General features: G+C 42.2%; 1 protein-coding gene across 1 annotated transcript in view; it reads left to right on the top strand.

Moving 5' to 3' along the window:
• The first annotated feature begins 1243 nt into the window (after positions 1-1243).
• The window catches only part of iglon5 (IgLON family member 5), a 109266-nt gene continuing 98258 nt past the window's right edge, over positions 1244-12251 (top strand). The window contains exon 1 of the mRNA XM_085176573.1: positions 1244-1885. Within this exon, the coding sequence (XP_085032699.1) occupies positions 1825-1885 (61 nt within the window). The 5' untranslated portion in view covers positions 1244-1824. The remainder of the gene's footprint in view (positions 1886-12251) is intronic.

Genomic DNA, 12251 nt, shown 5'->3' with positions numbered 1-12251 from the left:
TTACTCTACTTTATAAGATCTAATTAATATTGAATAATATTTAAAAAACAATTCACCCTCTATACATAACTAATGCTGAGCTTTGATTAGCTAATTCATTAATCAGAGTTTTCTTAGTGCTTGTCCGTTCACCTTCCTCCATCTTTCATCTGAGGGAGATATGTAGTCCATTTATCCCCAGCTGTATTTATTCTAACTCTCTATTATAAATCACCAAGCAAAGCTTTATTACTTATGCACTTAGGGGGTAATAAAGCATTAATTGGTTATGCTGGGAATAAAGAAACAAATGGAACAGTTAATCAGCTAATATGAAAATAATAGTCTCAAGGATATGATCAATTCTGCAAAAAAAGAATGTACTCCAGGGCACTGAATAAGCCGTATGTTTCTAACTGAAAAGGCCAGCCGATGTGATGCAATATGACTTTAATGAACTGCCAAATGTTGGGAAAGTATGCAAAAAAAATGTTATCAAAGTTTTCCGAGATTCATAGCTGCCTATCTGTGTCTCCTTTTTGGCTTTAAAGCAAGATGATTAACTCACAGTGTGAATGGCCCTTTAGATCTTTACAATAGGCAACTGCTTTTTCCGCTTTTAGTACCAGATGCAGCACAGACACTAACATGTTTACAAATGGTTCATTAGGACTCCTGCATAAATATAAAGTGTCTCTCTAAATGGGTTTATGTTGCCTACCATTAAGTCAGGAGCGTAATCAGATGGGGAATTTTCTGCAGCGCCACAGACATCAATCAGTCCAGCGCAAAACTTTAAAGTGTGCGGTTTTCTCGTGCTCTTCACAAACTTCACTCTTTTCTGTATCCCCTGACATATATTTACATCAACTGGGCAATATATTCCCACGACAAGATAGCCTGTCATTCTCCCTCATTTCGTTTTCATAAATCATGTTCAAAGCCTACTAGCAGAGCCGATGTGGCTTCACCTGTGCCTTAGCCTTCACCTGTGTGCCTGTAGTTAAAACGCCTGCGTGTCCGCCCTCTGGACTGTTTTCTCTGAGTACTGCAGCATCACCAAACCGGCTATAAATCACATTGCATTATCACCGCGCCGTGCTTTGCCTCTCGCTGTGCCCGCCCACCGCACGGCTTCGATTGGCCGGTGCAGGTCCTTGGTCGGCCTCTCTGAGCGGGACATCGGCGCAATCGTAAATCCCGCCTCCTGCTTCGGGATCGGTGATTGGAAGAAGGGATTTTCTGCTAACTGTCAGTCAGGCTCTTTTCTTTTCGTGAGTCTCGCATTCAGTGCTGCTGCCTGCGACGCGCTGAGTGCGGAGCGAGGAGACGCGCTGCATACCAACAGAGACATACGGAGAAGGCTAATTTTTGGCCAGGACGCACACAGACCCCATCCCGCTCTGTGCCAAAAACAAATTTATATCTGGTCATTGGACAGTTTACATTTGAACCTTTCTTCTCATGCATTTTCTGAAATATTTTTTCTGTCCTTCAGTGAACTAAAAAGCCAATCAAGTGTCTGGGATATTTGTTCTTTCTGCTGTATTTTTTTTTCTGGTTGAGAGATTTTGCTCCGAAGAAGATAAACAGCCCTACCCACCCTCTCTCTCCAACGGGAGTCACCAAAAGGAAAAGTCAAGACTGATGTTTTCATCCACTCACATGTAGAAGCGTTTGGACTATTACTGTTGACACTCGTTCACTGGGTCTTTGTTTTAATATATATATATTTATATATATTTAATCAGATTTCCCGCAACTGCACCCTAAGGAGGAATACCGAGACATTTGGCTGCAAAAAAGGGAAAAAAAAACAAGCATAAAATCAATCAGAACTCCATCATGGGCTGCCCCCTCTTGCGGAACGTGTTTGCTGCTCTGATTCTGGTTCTGCTGTCTAAAGGTAAGTTCCTTATGAGCTACTTTAGTGATGTGCTGACGGTTCTGTGCTGCTGCGCCTCTACGCATGGATCTTTCATTTTCTGAAAAGCGGTTGTGGAGGTGAATACTAATGATGGTGACGAGGAGGGGGGTGTTCTACCTGCTTGTGAATCACGCGTGTCTGCCGTGTACTACGCTCCAGCCTTCTATTTGCTTACACACGGAGATGTGGAGAAATGCTGTGTGTGTTTTTGTGCGGGCGCACACCAGTATGCGCGTACACGTGAGCGCAGCGCCAGGTTCATCTCTAAGCCAACCTCGTGGTTGAGTGTATAAGCACGAGTGATGCATATTGAGATGTTTACTACGGAAAGAATAGACTCGCATCCGCGGTCTTCTGTTAACATTCCTGTACGTGGCATGGACTGCCCGGTACTCCCGCGCGCACGACGCAGCATCAGTGCGGGTGGGGGTTGTGAAGTTAACGTGAGTAAGGGTAGTAGCAATGCAGAGAGACTCGGGAGATAGCCTGTGTTTTGTTCTCTCACTTCAAAACCAAGGTCGAGAGAGACAGAGGGCTACATGTTGAAGGATGGACAGTTGGGAAGGCTTAGGGTTTCCAATATGCGCTCGCTGGGTAGTCAAGCTTTAATACCCTGTTTTATTACTGCTATAAAACATCCTCCCCACAGCTCTACAAAAGAGACAAACACACTTCATTCATCTCCTCTGAAATTCCTCCACTTAAAACTGTTTAGTCCTCAGATAACTTTCACAGCCCTCATGATGTGGAGGGTATTTAGGCTTCTTTATTATGAGGAACACAAACTTGAGTGCTGATTTTCAAAAATCTTCTAATATCTTCCTCTAATAATCTCTCCATGCTATGGGATGTCCCACCATATATTAACCTGTGCAGCAGATTCTCACCATGCACTGTAATTTCCCCCTGCCCATCCATCATGGAAAAACACACACAAACACGCACACACACATGAGCACACAAATATACACACCTGGCTCAATTAGTCCTGCCTTAGTCCTGTGGGAAATCAGTATATAAATAAATTACTCTGGCCCTTAATAACAATAATTGATGTGTCAGTGCAATAAGATGTGAGGTTAACAACCTGCAGATGCAGACGGGCCCAAGCCCCCTTCGCCTGGGCTCCTTGTGGGCAGGATAGCCCAGCTGGTCATGGTTGGCTTGACACAGCAAGCCCCTTCTCCACACCAGGCAGCGAGCAGACGGACTGCCCTGCAGGATGTACACAGCACACAAACACAATAGGCTCAGCACCTCACAAAACGAGCCCTGCAATCCCATTGAGTCTTGTTTCAGTTTTAAGCCGTTTGCGTTTGGACCCATGGGTTTTGTGATGTGAAGGTGTGACCGATAATTTAAGCCACAGTTGCGGAATGATTGAGTATTGATGGGAATTGTGCACACCAGATTTGTCTTGGAGAGAGTTCCTGCCTGCTCCTATGAGTTTTTTGTAGGTCCACAGTGTGTCCATCTTTTGAGGTAAAGAGCATGCATTATAAAGGAAGAACATGACTGTTAAAAGGGCACCGTTCCCTGGTTGATAAATCATGCAGCAGTGGAATAATCTTTTGAATCTGTGCCCCTGACATTCAAGCAAGTGTCGTGTGCGTGGTTTAAATGGTTAACCAAAACTGTTTAGTAGATTTGTTATTTCCTGTGAGTTTTTATTTCCTGTTTAATGATGTACAAGATGAAAATCTCTAAATGGTTGTACGGCTTTTACGGTATGTTATTCATTTGAAGATATTTATTCATTTGAAGATATTTATTCCTTTGAAGACATTTCTTCCTCTGGAGATATTTCATCCCCTTATTAATACTCATTTAGTCATTCATATCATGAATGACCAATATTTTTAAGAGAGCGGCATTGTACTTCAGAGTGCCATACAAAACAGGTCAACAAAGGTGTTTTCTGTGCTGCATAACACCATTAGGCTATTCAATGGTTTCCTACTGGCTTGGCGTGTGAATGCACAAACCTCTCCATGGGTGTTACAGCCAGACCCTGGCTTGACATCATATCTTTCTCTTTCTCATTAATTTTCTCTTTTTTCTTAAAATGCACGAGTGCCATTAGGCTAGAATGGTGGATGGCCACTCATATGTGCAGTAAAATATCTGCATAGTTCTTGCACAAAAGCTGCCTGCAATTACTCCAAAACTGTTTCATCAGTGAACCAGGCCAGTGATGAAAGATTAAGGCTGGAGTCTATCTCCACACACCTCCACACACCTCCACACAAAATTAAACAATTTACCCTCTGTTCAGAGGATTTCTGTTATGACAGAAACCTGAAATATCTAATAATGAGAATAACAGCCTCGCTGATTCAGTGAAAAGTGAAGATGACAAGAGAAATTGGTCCAGCTTAAAGGTCACAGCAAAGGACATTTAAGGTTATTTCAAAGGATATTATGTTAATGCTGTATTTGGATGTTGAAAGATTTCTACCTTACAGACATGGATCGGCTCCATTGCAAGAAATTCAACTTTGACAATATACTGAATACAAAACATAGTAAGTTACTAACGTTTAAATAGACAACAGATGGATTTTCCCACCAACATGATAGAGGTCGTTGTAAGAGGAAGTGTGCAGGGCAGGAACACAGGTGAAAACAAGTGGGGTCGCTTTGTAGCCCGCTATCCTTATTGTTTCAGCAACATATGGGGGCCAAGTGGGGTCAATGCACATTGCACATGTTAGCACGTAAGCACCTCCTTCTTCCCTGTCTCTCCTCTCTCTCTCTCTCTCTCTCTCTCTCATACACACACACACACACACACACACACACACACACACACATTCAACTGGATCACCAGTCTTGGCTTGGAGATGAAGAGAAGGGAGATGCCAGCATCAACAGATGCCTAGTGCTCCTATTCTGGAGGGGTCTCTGCTTTTTCTCCCTCCCTTTGAAATCCACGGTCTCTCTGTGCTGTTGTTCTCCATGTTTGGCTTACAAATGCTTTGCCATTTTGGCAGGTTTTATGTATCTGCAAATGTTGGAGTAAGAGGGCCTGGATTTGGACTGAAGAGCCTTGGGGACTAAGGTTGGAGGTATAACCAGCCTTGAGAGGGCCTGTGGTCGGAATATTTTCCCTGAAGGTTTTGCTTTTTTATTTCGCTCGATGTTGTGTGGTTGACTTTAGTGCAGAGCATTGAGCGTCATAAACTGAATCATTTCCTCACATGTAGTGAAGCAGATCAGACCTAAAGAACACTCAGCTGTGACTGGGGCGGCTGTGGCAGGAGGTAGAGTGGGGCGTCTACCATTTGGAGGGTCAGATGTTTGCTCCCTGGCTCCTTCAGTCTGCACATTAAAGTATCCCTGTGCAAGATACCGAATCAGGAGTTGCCCCTGTTTGTTGCTGTGCTTTATTTCAAACCTCATATTAAAAAAGTGGAATAGAGGGGAGAATAAAGTTGAAATTTTTCCAGTCTTAAAGCGCAAGAAGAATTTTGCAAATGTACCAAATGTTATTACTTCTGACTTAAGACGGTGTGAAATCACTTGAATTGTCTAAATTAAATACTACCACCAGAAATGAAATGGCTATTGTAACTTTACTTGAATTGTGAATGCAGCACAGTGAATTATGATTCATGGCAACCACTAGCAGTGTTTCTATTGAATCAAGGTTTTAAGGATGCATCTCAGGGACTGTAAAATGCAACCAGTTCATTTTAATCTTTATTATCTGCAGTAGGAAGCCTCTGCTTCCGGCATACAAGAACAGAACACTCCAAAGTTGATTGTTGGGTGCATAAAACAGATTAAAAGTGCAGTTGCGGTAGCAATAGTATTAAATGACCAAAAGACCAAAACAGAAAATGACTTCTGCTGTGTTGGTTCTTGTTGCCTTACTGTGTGAGGTTTTCCAGGCGTTTTCCAGCATATCCAATTAGTTTATCAGGGATGAATAACCCCTCAAGCAATGACCATTTGATCTGTCATGCTGAAGCTGAAATCTGCGTCTCATAGAGTTTGAAGCTATCTGAGGTCATGGGTTCAAGTCCTTTGAGGATGGTTACCTAGAGTACTGGTGTGGTTGGTAGGTGGGTTCAGCATCACCTTACTGCCCTTGAGATTGTTCCTGTCGGTCATGATTAACACTTTCATGAGCCTCACATATTGGTTTTGCAGGATTGGCAATTACATGTGATGTCAGTGTTATAAATAATAATTACTGCGAGGTTTGTTTACACTTATAATTATAGTTAAAATATAGGATATGGAGTTCAGCGTAATGGAAAGTAACCAGACTGCTTTCAACCTGGGACACGTGGTTATACAGACTAAAATTACAACTGTAATTCATTTTGTTACAACCTCCCCTCATCTTCCTCTTCTCCCACTCCCAGCCTGAATATGAACTTTATTGGTGGTTTCTCAGTGTTATGAATCCTTATGTTTTATTTATTCCAAGTGAAGGATCATTCAAAAGGTAGCTGAGTGGGTGTATAAGCAGTAGTAAGCAGTGGCTTGCGTATTCATGTGGACCTGTGCCCACAGAGGGGACTATTGAACATATGTGTGCACACACCGTGGAGTAGTCCCTTTACTCGGGCCGTTGGGAAGATGAATTTCAGCAATTTTCCCACTAAAGGTGTTAGCAGTAAAATCAATGGAAAGTCAGTGAAAACGTGACATCGTTTCATATACATCAGTGTTTCTATTAATAACTCTCAATGTTCTTCTCAATAGCATTCACATAGAGAAATCAAATAAGTCTCTGAACAGTGCAAATTTCTTCCATTTGGGCCACGAGACTTCAGTCCACAGTGCAGATTTAGCTATCTGCAGGGTAAAGGAGAAACACGAAACAGATGTTTTCTTCTTTGGTTATGTGGAGATGTTATACATTTAGGAGGAATGAATACTGTTGGAAACAGAGAGAGCGAATAGCTTGTGATTTTCTTGCCTCTATTCCGCTTCCTTCTAGTCTTTTTTTGTGCCAAAGAGTTAGTGTCACTGGAAACACAATTCAGATTAGTGCAGGCGGCTTGTCCTCAGGGAGCCGGGAGGGACGAGGGTCCCGCTTTTCTCCCTGTCCTCATTACCAAAAGACAAGGAGCTCGCCGGCAAATCAATGGAAAAGGCTTAGGCACTAATGCAGGCCATGTCTGGCGATGGGACTTAGCTTTGTGTGCGTTTTTGTGCCTCGGTGTGTTCATGTCCCATTTTGTGTGTGTGTGAAAGTTTAATCATTTGTGCTACAACAGAAGGCTGGAGAAAAACATTAGTTTCAAACGACTGCTGAATTGCTCGCTGTTGGAATAACCTCAAAAGTCCTGGTTAACTGCGCTGATATTTACCATGGGGGCGTATGATAGCACAGAAGCCCTTTAATTATGCGGAGATAACGTAAGATTCATCTGTGAATCCATTTAGTCCAGTATTAACGCCGTTCCCATTGCAATTATAATGGCCCCGGGCATTGTTGCCATGGCTACTACTACTACTTCAATAGCCAGCAGTTGTGTACAACTTCCTTTACACAGACCAAAAAAAAAAAAGTGGAATAAAAGAGCAGCACCTTGGTCTTTCCCATCAACAGCCCCCTGCAGTGTATGTTGGTATAAAAATTTGTGGAACGATCCACGTGTCTCACCGCTCAATCTGTTCTTGCTCTGCTTGACGCGGCTGTCTGTCTGTTGTTCTTGCATTTGCCTTCATCCCTGGCGTCTCTTATTTTGTTTACACAGGTAAAACTACTGGGTGCAACAAATGCTAAATAATGGTTTTACGTTGTGGATTTTCAGCCGCGCTGCTGTCTCTGACATCTCGTGGCGCTGGAGGTGTTCCCGGGTCTGCGCGAAGGGGAAGGGAGAGCAAGAAGGAAGGGGGAGAAATAAATAAAACTGAGGAAAACAGATCAATAAATATTTCAGCAGCTGCTCCCTTCACAGACCTCTCCTGAAGCCATAAGAGATGGAAAGAGAGACAGGGAATGGGGAGGGATGGATAAAGTGGAAGAAAGACAGGGGGAGAACAGGGGTAATTGTGTTCCAGACACTCATTCGCAGTGAACGAGAAAGATGGAGAGTGAACGAGAGCAACAGAAAATGGGGATAATTGTGTCCCAGACTTTTATAGACAGAGAGAAGAGGCATGAGTGAGGGGTGGAGAAGCGACACAGGGCGTGCTAACGAGCACCACATACCAACATTGTCTTCCATGGGAACAAAAAAAGCCATCTGAGAGCAAGAGAGAGACAGAGAGCTCCCAGACTTTGGCACTCTATAATAGTGACTATAATAGTAAGAGTCTCTCTCTTCCTGACTTTCACGTAATTTTAATTCCTGTCAGGAGTTAGCAGCAAACCGTGTGGGTGTTTGCAGTTTGCGCAGCGAGTATCTCAAAATGATAATGAGCCGGTCAACAGCTGAGACGGCCAACATGTTGCTCCGAATCAGGCGTGGCCACTGTCATTGTCACTGTGCACCCACTCGTCAGCTGATCTCTTCTCACATTTCCATGAAGTCCCGGTGCCCAGGATGCATATTACATGCAGCTTTCGGTATGTATGTTTAATGCCGAGAGCAGAAAAGGAGAGGAAAAAGACAGAGGGAGCTTATGAGGATGGACAGGCCAGAGAGATAGAGGAGTTATGAAAAAATGATTGAAGGAGGGCTGTTGGGAGGGAGCAAGGGAAGAGAGACAGATGGTGTGAGGGAGGAAGGGGAGGAGGAATTCAAAGACCCGCAACAGGCAGTGATCGAGATGGATTGATTCTGCAGCCAGATGATTAGGTGGAATAAAAAACATGGCAGGTTTATCCTGCCAATGAAAACTGTGTTTGGGTGATATTGCTGTGAGTGGGAGTAGTAAAATTGTTTCAGGGTCACTTGTTGTGTGATATTGCAGCATTAAGGAGCTGGTGCTAATGTGATATGCCACTGATTAGGGAGTCATTCCAGTGAGGCAGCACACCTCTAATAAGACGCTCATGCAGTGTGCCCACATAATAACAAGTGGATTGGTGCTTGTCAAGAATCCAGACTACATAAAATATCATATTTAGATAGCCTTTTAAGTTGCCAACATAGCAATCAAATGTCAGCGCTATGTGTTTCGTTGTTGCTGTTTGGAAAGCTACATAATTAGGAAAACAAATCATGTTGATGCCCAGTTGCAGACAGTACTTGGTGCCATCCGCCCAAGCTTGCGCTGCTATTTAGAGATATGCCACAATTCTCTTGTAGTTTGCGGCTGGCATGTGGCTCTGGCTCCAGCTGTGAAGGTGCCGGTGGGAATTCTTGTATTAAAGTGTCTATGTTAGCATGACATACTGACAGTAAAGACTCAGTTAGCCAGAATTTCACTAAGGATTTGTCTGTGACAGCCCATAAATTGTCTTGCAGGAAATGTTCCACAGCGTCTGATTCCTTTCTCCAAGCACAGCGTGTTTGATGCTTAAAAATTGCTGCAAAATCATTTTCAATCAGAAGATTAAAGGAAATATCGGATTCGTGATATCGTGGTCCTATTGTGTTAATTGGGATGTTAGGTGAGATTTCATTAAACATTCGTGCGATATAGAATCTTAATTGGGTTTGGGAGAAGAGGCTTCCTGTGTTATTGTGTTATGATATTTCACTAATTAAACGTGGAGTTGGATAACACTAAAAGCCCTTGCAGCTTTTCCCAGTTTTTGTAACGCACTGAGCGAAATTCCATTAGTGTTTGGACCAGCATCGGAACAAATAGGGGCACATTTTTCGACTCTGATTATTTAAGTCATTTCAAGGATATAGCATGCTTTTAAATTGCGCTTCAATCACATTTTTCTTCCTGTATTTACTGAGGGATGCAAATGAATAGGGCTTACCTAATTTGTGGTGTAATATCATTCCTGGGGTGCCACTGTGAAGAATCAGCTTCTTTTTAACATTTCAAGGCTGTGCCACAACCCTTATCAGTTACTTTATTTCTTGTCTTCTGTGCTTTAAGAATGAATATTAAATATATAAAGGGTTTTGCCCAAATTATGCTCAGTGCAATATATAATATGATTCTGGGGACGCAAATAAAATTCTCCTATCTTCCCGTCCTCATTCGGTTGCTGTTGCTGTAGTTGAAGCAGTTATTGCAAAAGTAGAGCACACGGAAATGTATCAATAAAAATGATTGCCAGAGCCTGTCATCCAAAGTCTACTGGGTTAATATAATGTTTGATATGCAGATTAAATATAGTGCTTGAAGCCACACATAGCTTTAAAATTCAAGTTTTTTAGCAACTCTCCCTTTAGAAATGACTCTGTGAAATCGTTTCGTCACAGCACCAAAACATCTCACTCTCTTCCTATCAAGGGGGCACAGGCTGTATCGATGTGACCTTTATCCGGCCAGCAGACCTTCAGTTCCATTAAGAAATAATGAAGGTGTCAGAAAAGGGCAATTAGCTGCTTAATGTTGGGCAACAGTACTCTAATACAACATAGTGTTTTTGCTGACAAGTCAATATCTATCTGACAACAAGCACTGTATTTTAGGACAGACTAAAATCTTATTGGAATAGCTGGCATTTGAGAAATGACTTGGATGAAATGGGCTTCTCTACCTCTTTAAGAAGAAGGCTATTTCTGCTGCGGTAGGTTGGAAAAACAACTATTATAGACTTTGTGATAATGTGATGATGAGATGCAAACAAAAGAAAATGTGGGAAGCATCAAGACAAACGCACGCAGACGCGCGTACACCTTTTCAAAACAACAAAACAAATTTAGTATCAGGGTGATATCAAAGCGAGACCCATAGTATTGAAGAATGAGATATTCGGATATCTGAACCGCTGGAAATAAAAAGAAACCCTTATTATGCCTCATGCTGGCCTGTTTACTGTAAATATCTGCTTGATCAAACCTTCAGTTAGCTTTGTTTGTTATTTTGAGTTTGACATCTGTAATCAGAATTGATCCGTATGCTACAGGGAGGCAGCTAAATCAGACATGACAAATGCAGGGCAGACAGTGCAGGTGCTTTCTCAATCAGGCCGACGTGATTGATCCTCTCTTGAATCCATCATGATCAAGCTTTATTGACATCGGGCTTCTATTAAGATTTCTTTTGACAGTAGAGAGAATAGAAAGATGGCAGCTTATCACAAATGAAAAAAAAAAAGTTTGAGTAAAAGATTGTATTTTACTTCAGCTCTACAGAGCATTTATAAAGCCCCCAAAAATGTTGAAGGACTTGTTCTAGTGCTATTGATTTTCCTTTAATTAGATTTTTTTTTTTTTTTACGATCAGACCAGTTTTGTGTGCTGAATTAATGTGAGTTATGATGGTGAGAACACACTTGTGTTAAGACGCTGACTTCATACATGCAGAATTCTGGATGTAACTGAAACATAAACATTTGGTATAGAGCAGAGATTATGATTCACTTGAGAAAATCAGATTGATATCATGTACTCAATAAGAAGCCCTTTTGCCAGTGTCCATCATTTAATGCCTCATTTCTGCTCCCTGAATCACAGCAAAGCTTTTATTCTAAAAATGTCTGTTGTCAGCGTTTTGACAATAGAGTTTGATGTAGCGCGATGATTTTTTTTTCTTCCTCCCCTCCTTAAAGATGGGACTTCTAAATGAGCAAAGATTCCCTTTCATATGAGTGTGCTGCATGGGCTGAAAGCAGAGATGGCACAACAGAAGCTGTCAAGCCATATAGACTAAATGGCTTTGAAATGCTGCCTCTTTGAAACTGCAACATTTCAATTCAGAGGACAGCAATTATGCAGTCAAACGTGGAAGTGGATAGAATTGCATTACAGTAGCGCCACATTTAATATAATGTAAAACCCAGCCAGTTTGTGCTTCACAAGTTATGCTTTAGTGCTTAGCCGGGGGGACCTCGCAGCCCTTCTAACTCTGCCTGCACTGCCAGAGCCCGCTCTCATCTCGTACTTAAAGACACGAGTGCATAACCTTAGGACATCTGCTTGCCTTTTCTCAGGTTCCTTTGTTTCTGCAGGGATGCGGACATATGTGATAAAAGTACCATCAGCGTTGTTAAGCTGTCTGCTCTTATTACCTGGGGAACACCACATCTTCACAACTGCTAATAAAAGCTGTCCCACCCTTGCTGTGGGGCCCCGGTAACATACTCCCTTTGCAGCAAGCTTAATGAGATATTAATTACTTTATTCATGCCATGTTCGGTCCAACAAAGAGAGATATATCCATTGGTGAATATACTCCCCTGGCGGGCTGTTCACCTTAAATGGTAATATGGCTTTTTTCAATATCACAGTAATACAAATAGTTTTACAAAAGCTTTACACAGATGTGCGACAAGTCAACGGAAAACCAAGCAGCAATGTCTTACTAG

Source organism: Neolamprologus multifasciatus, chromosome 11 (genome assembly GCF_963576455.1).
Source record: "Neolamprologus multifasciatus chromosome 11, fNeoMul1.2, whole genome shotgun sequence".
In the NCBI taxonomy this organism is placed as follows: Eukaryota; Metazoa; Chordata; class Actinopteri; order Cichliformes; family Cichlidae; genus Neolamprologus; species Neolamprologus multifasciatus.
This window is presented reverse-complemented; position numbering and strand designations above follow the sequence as displayed.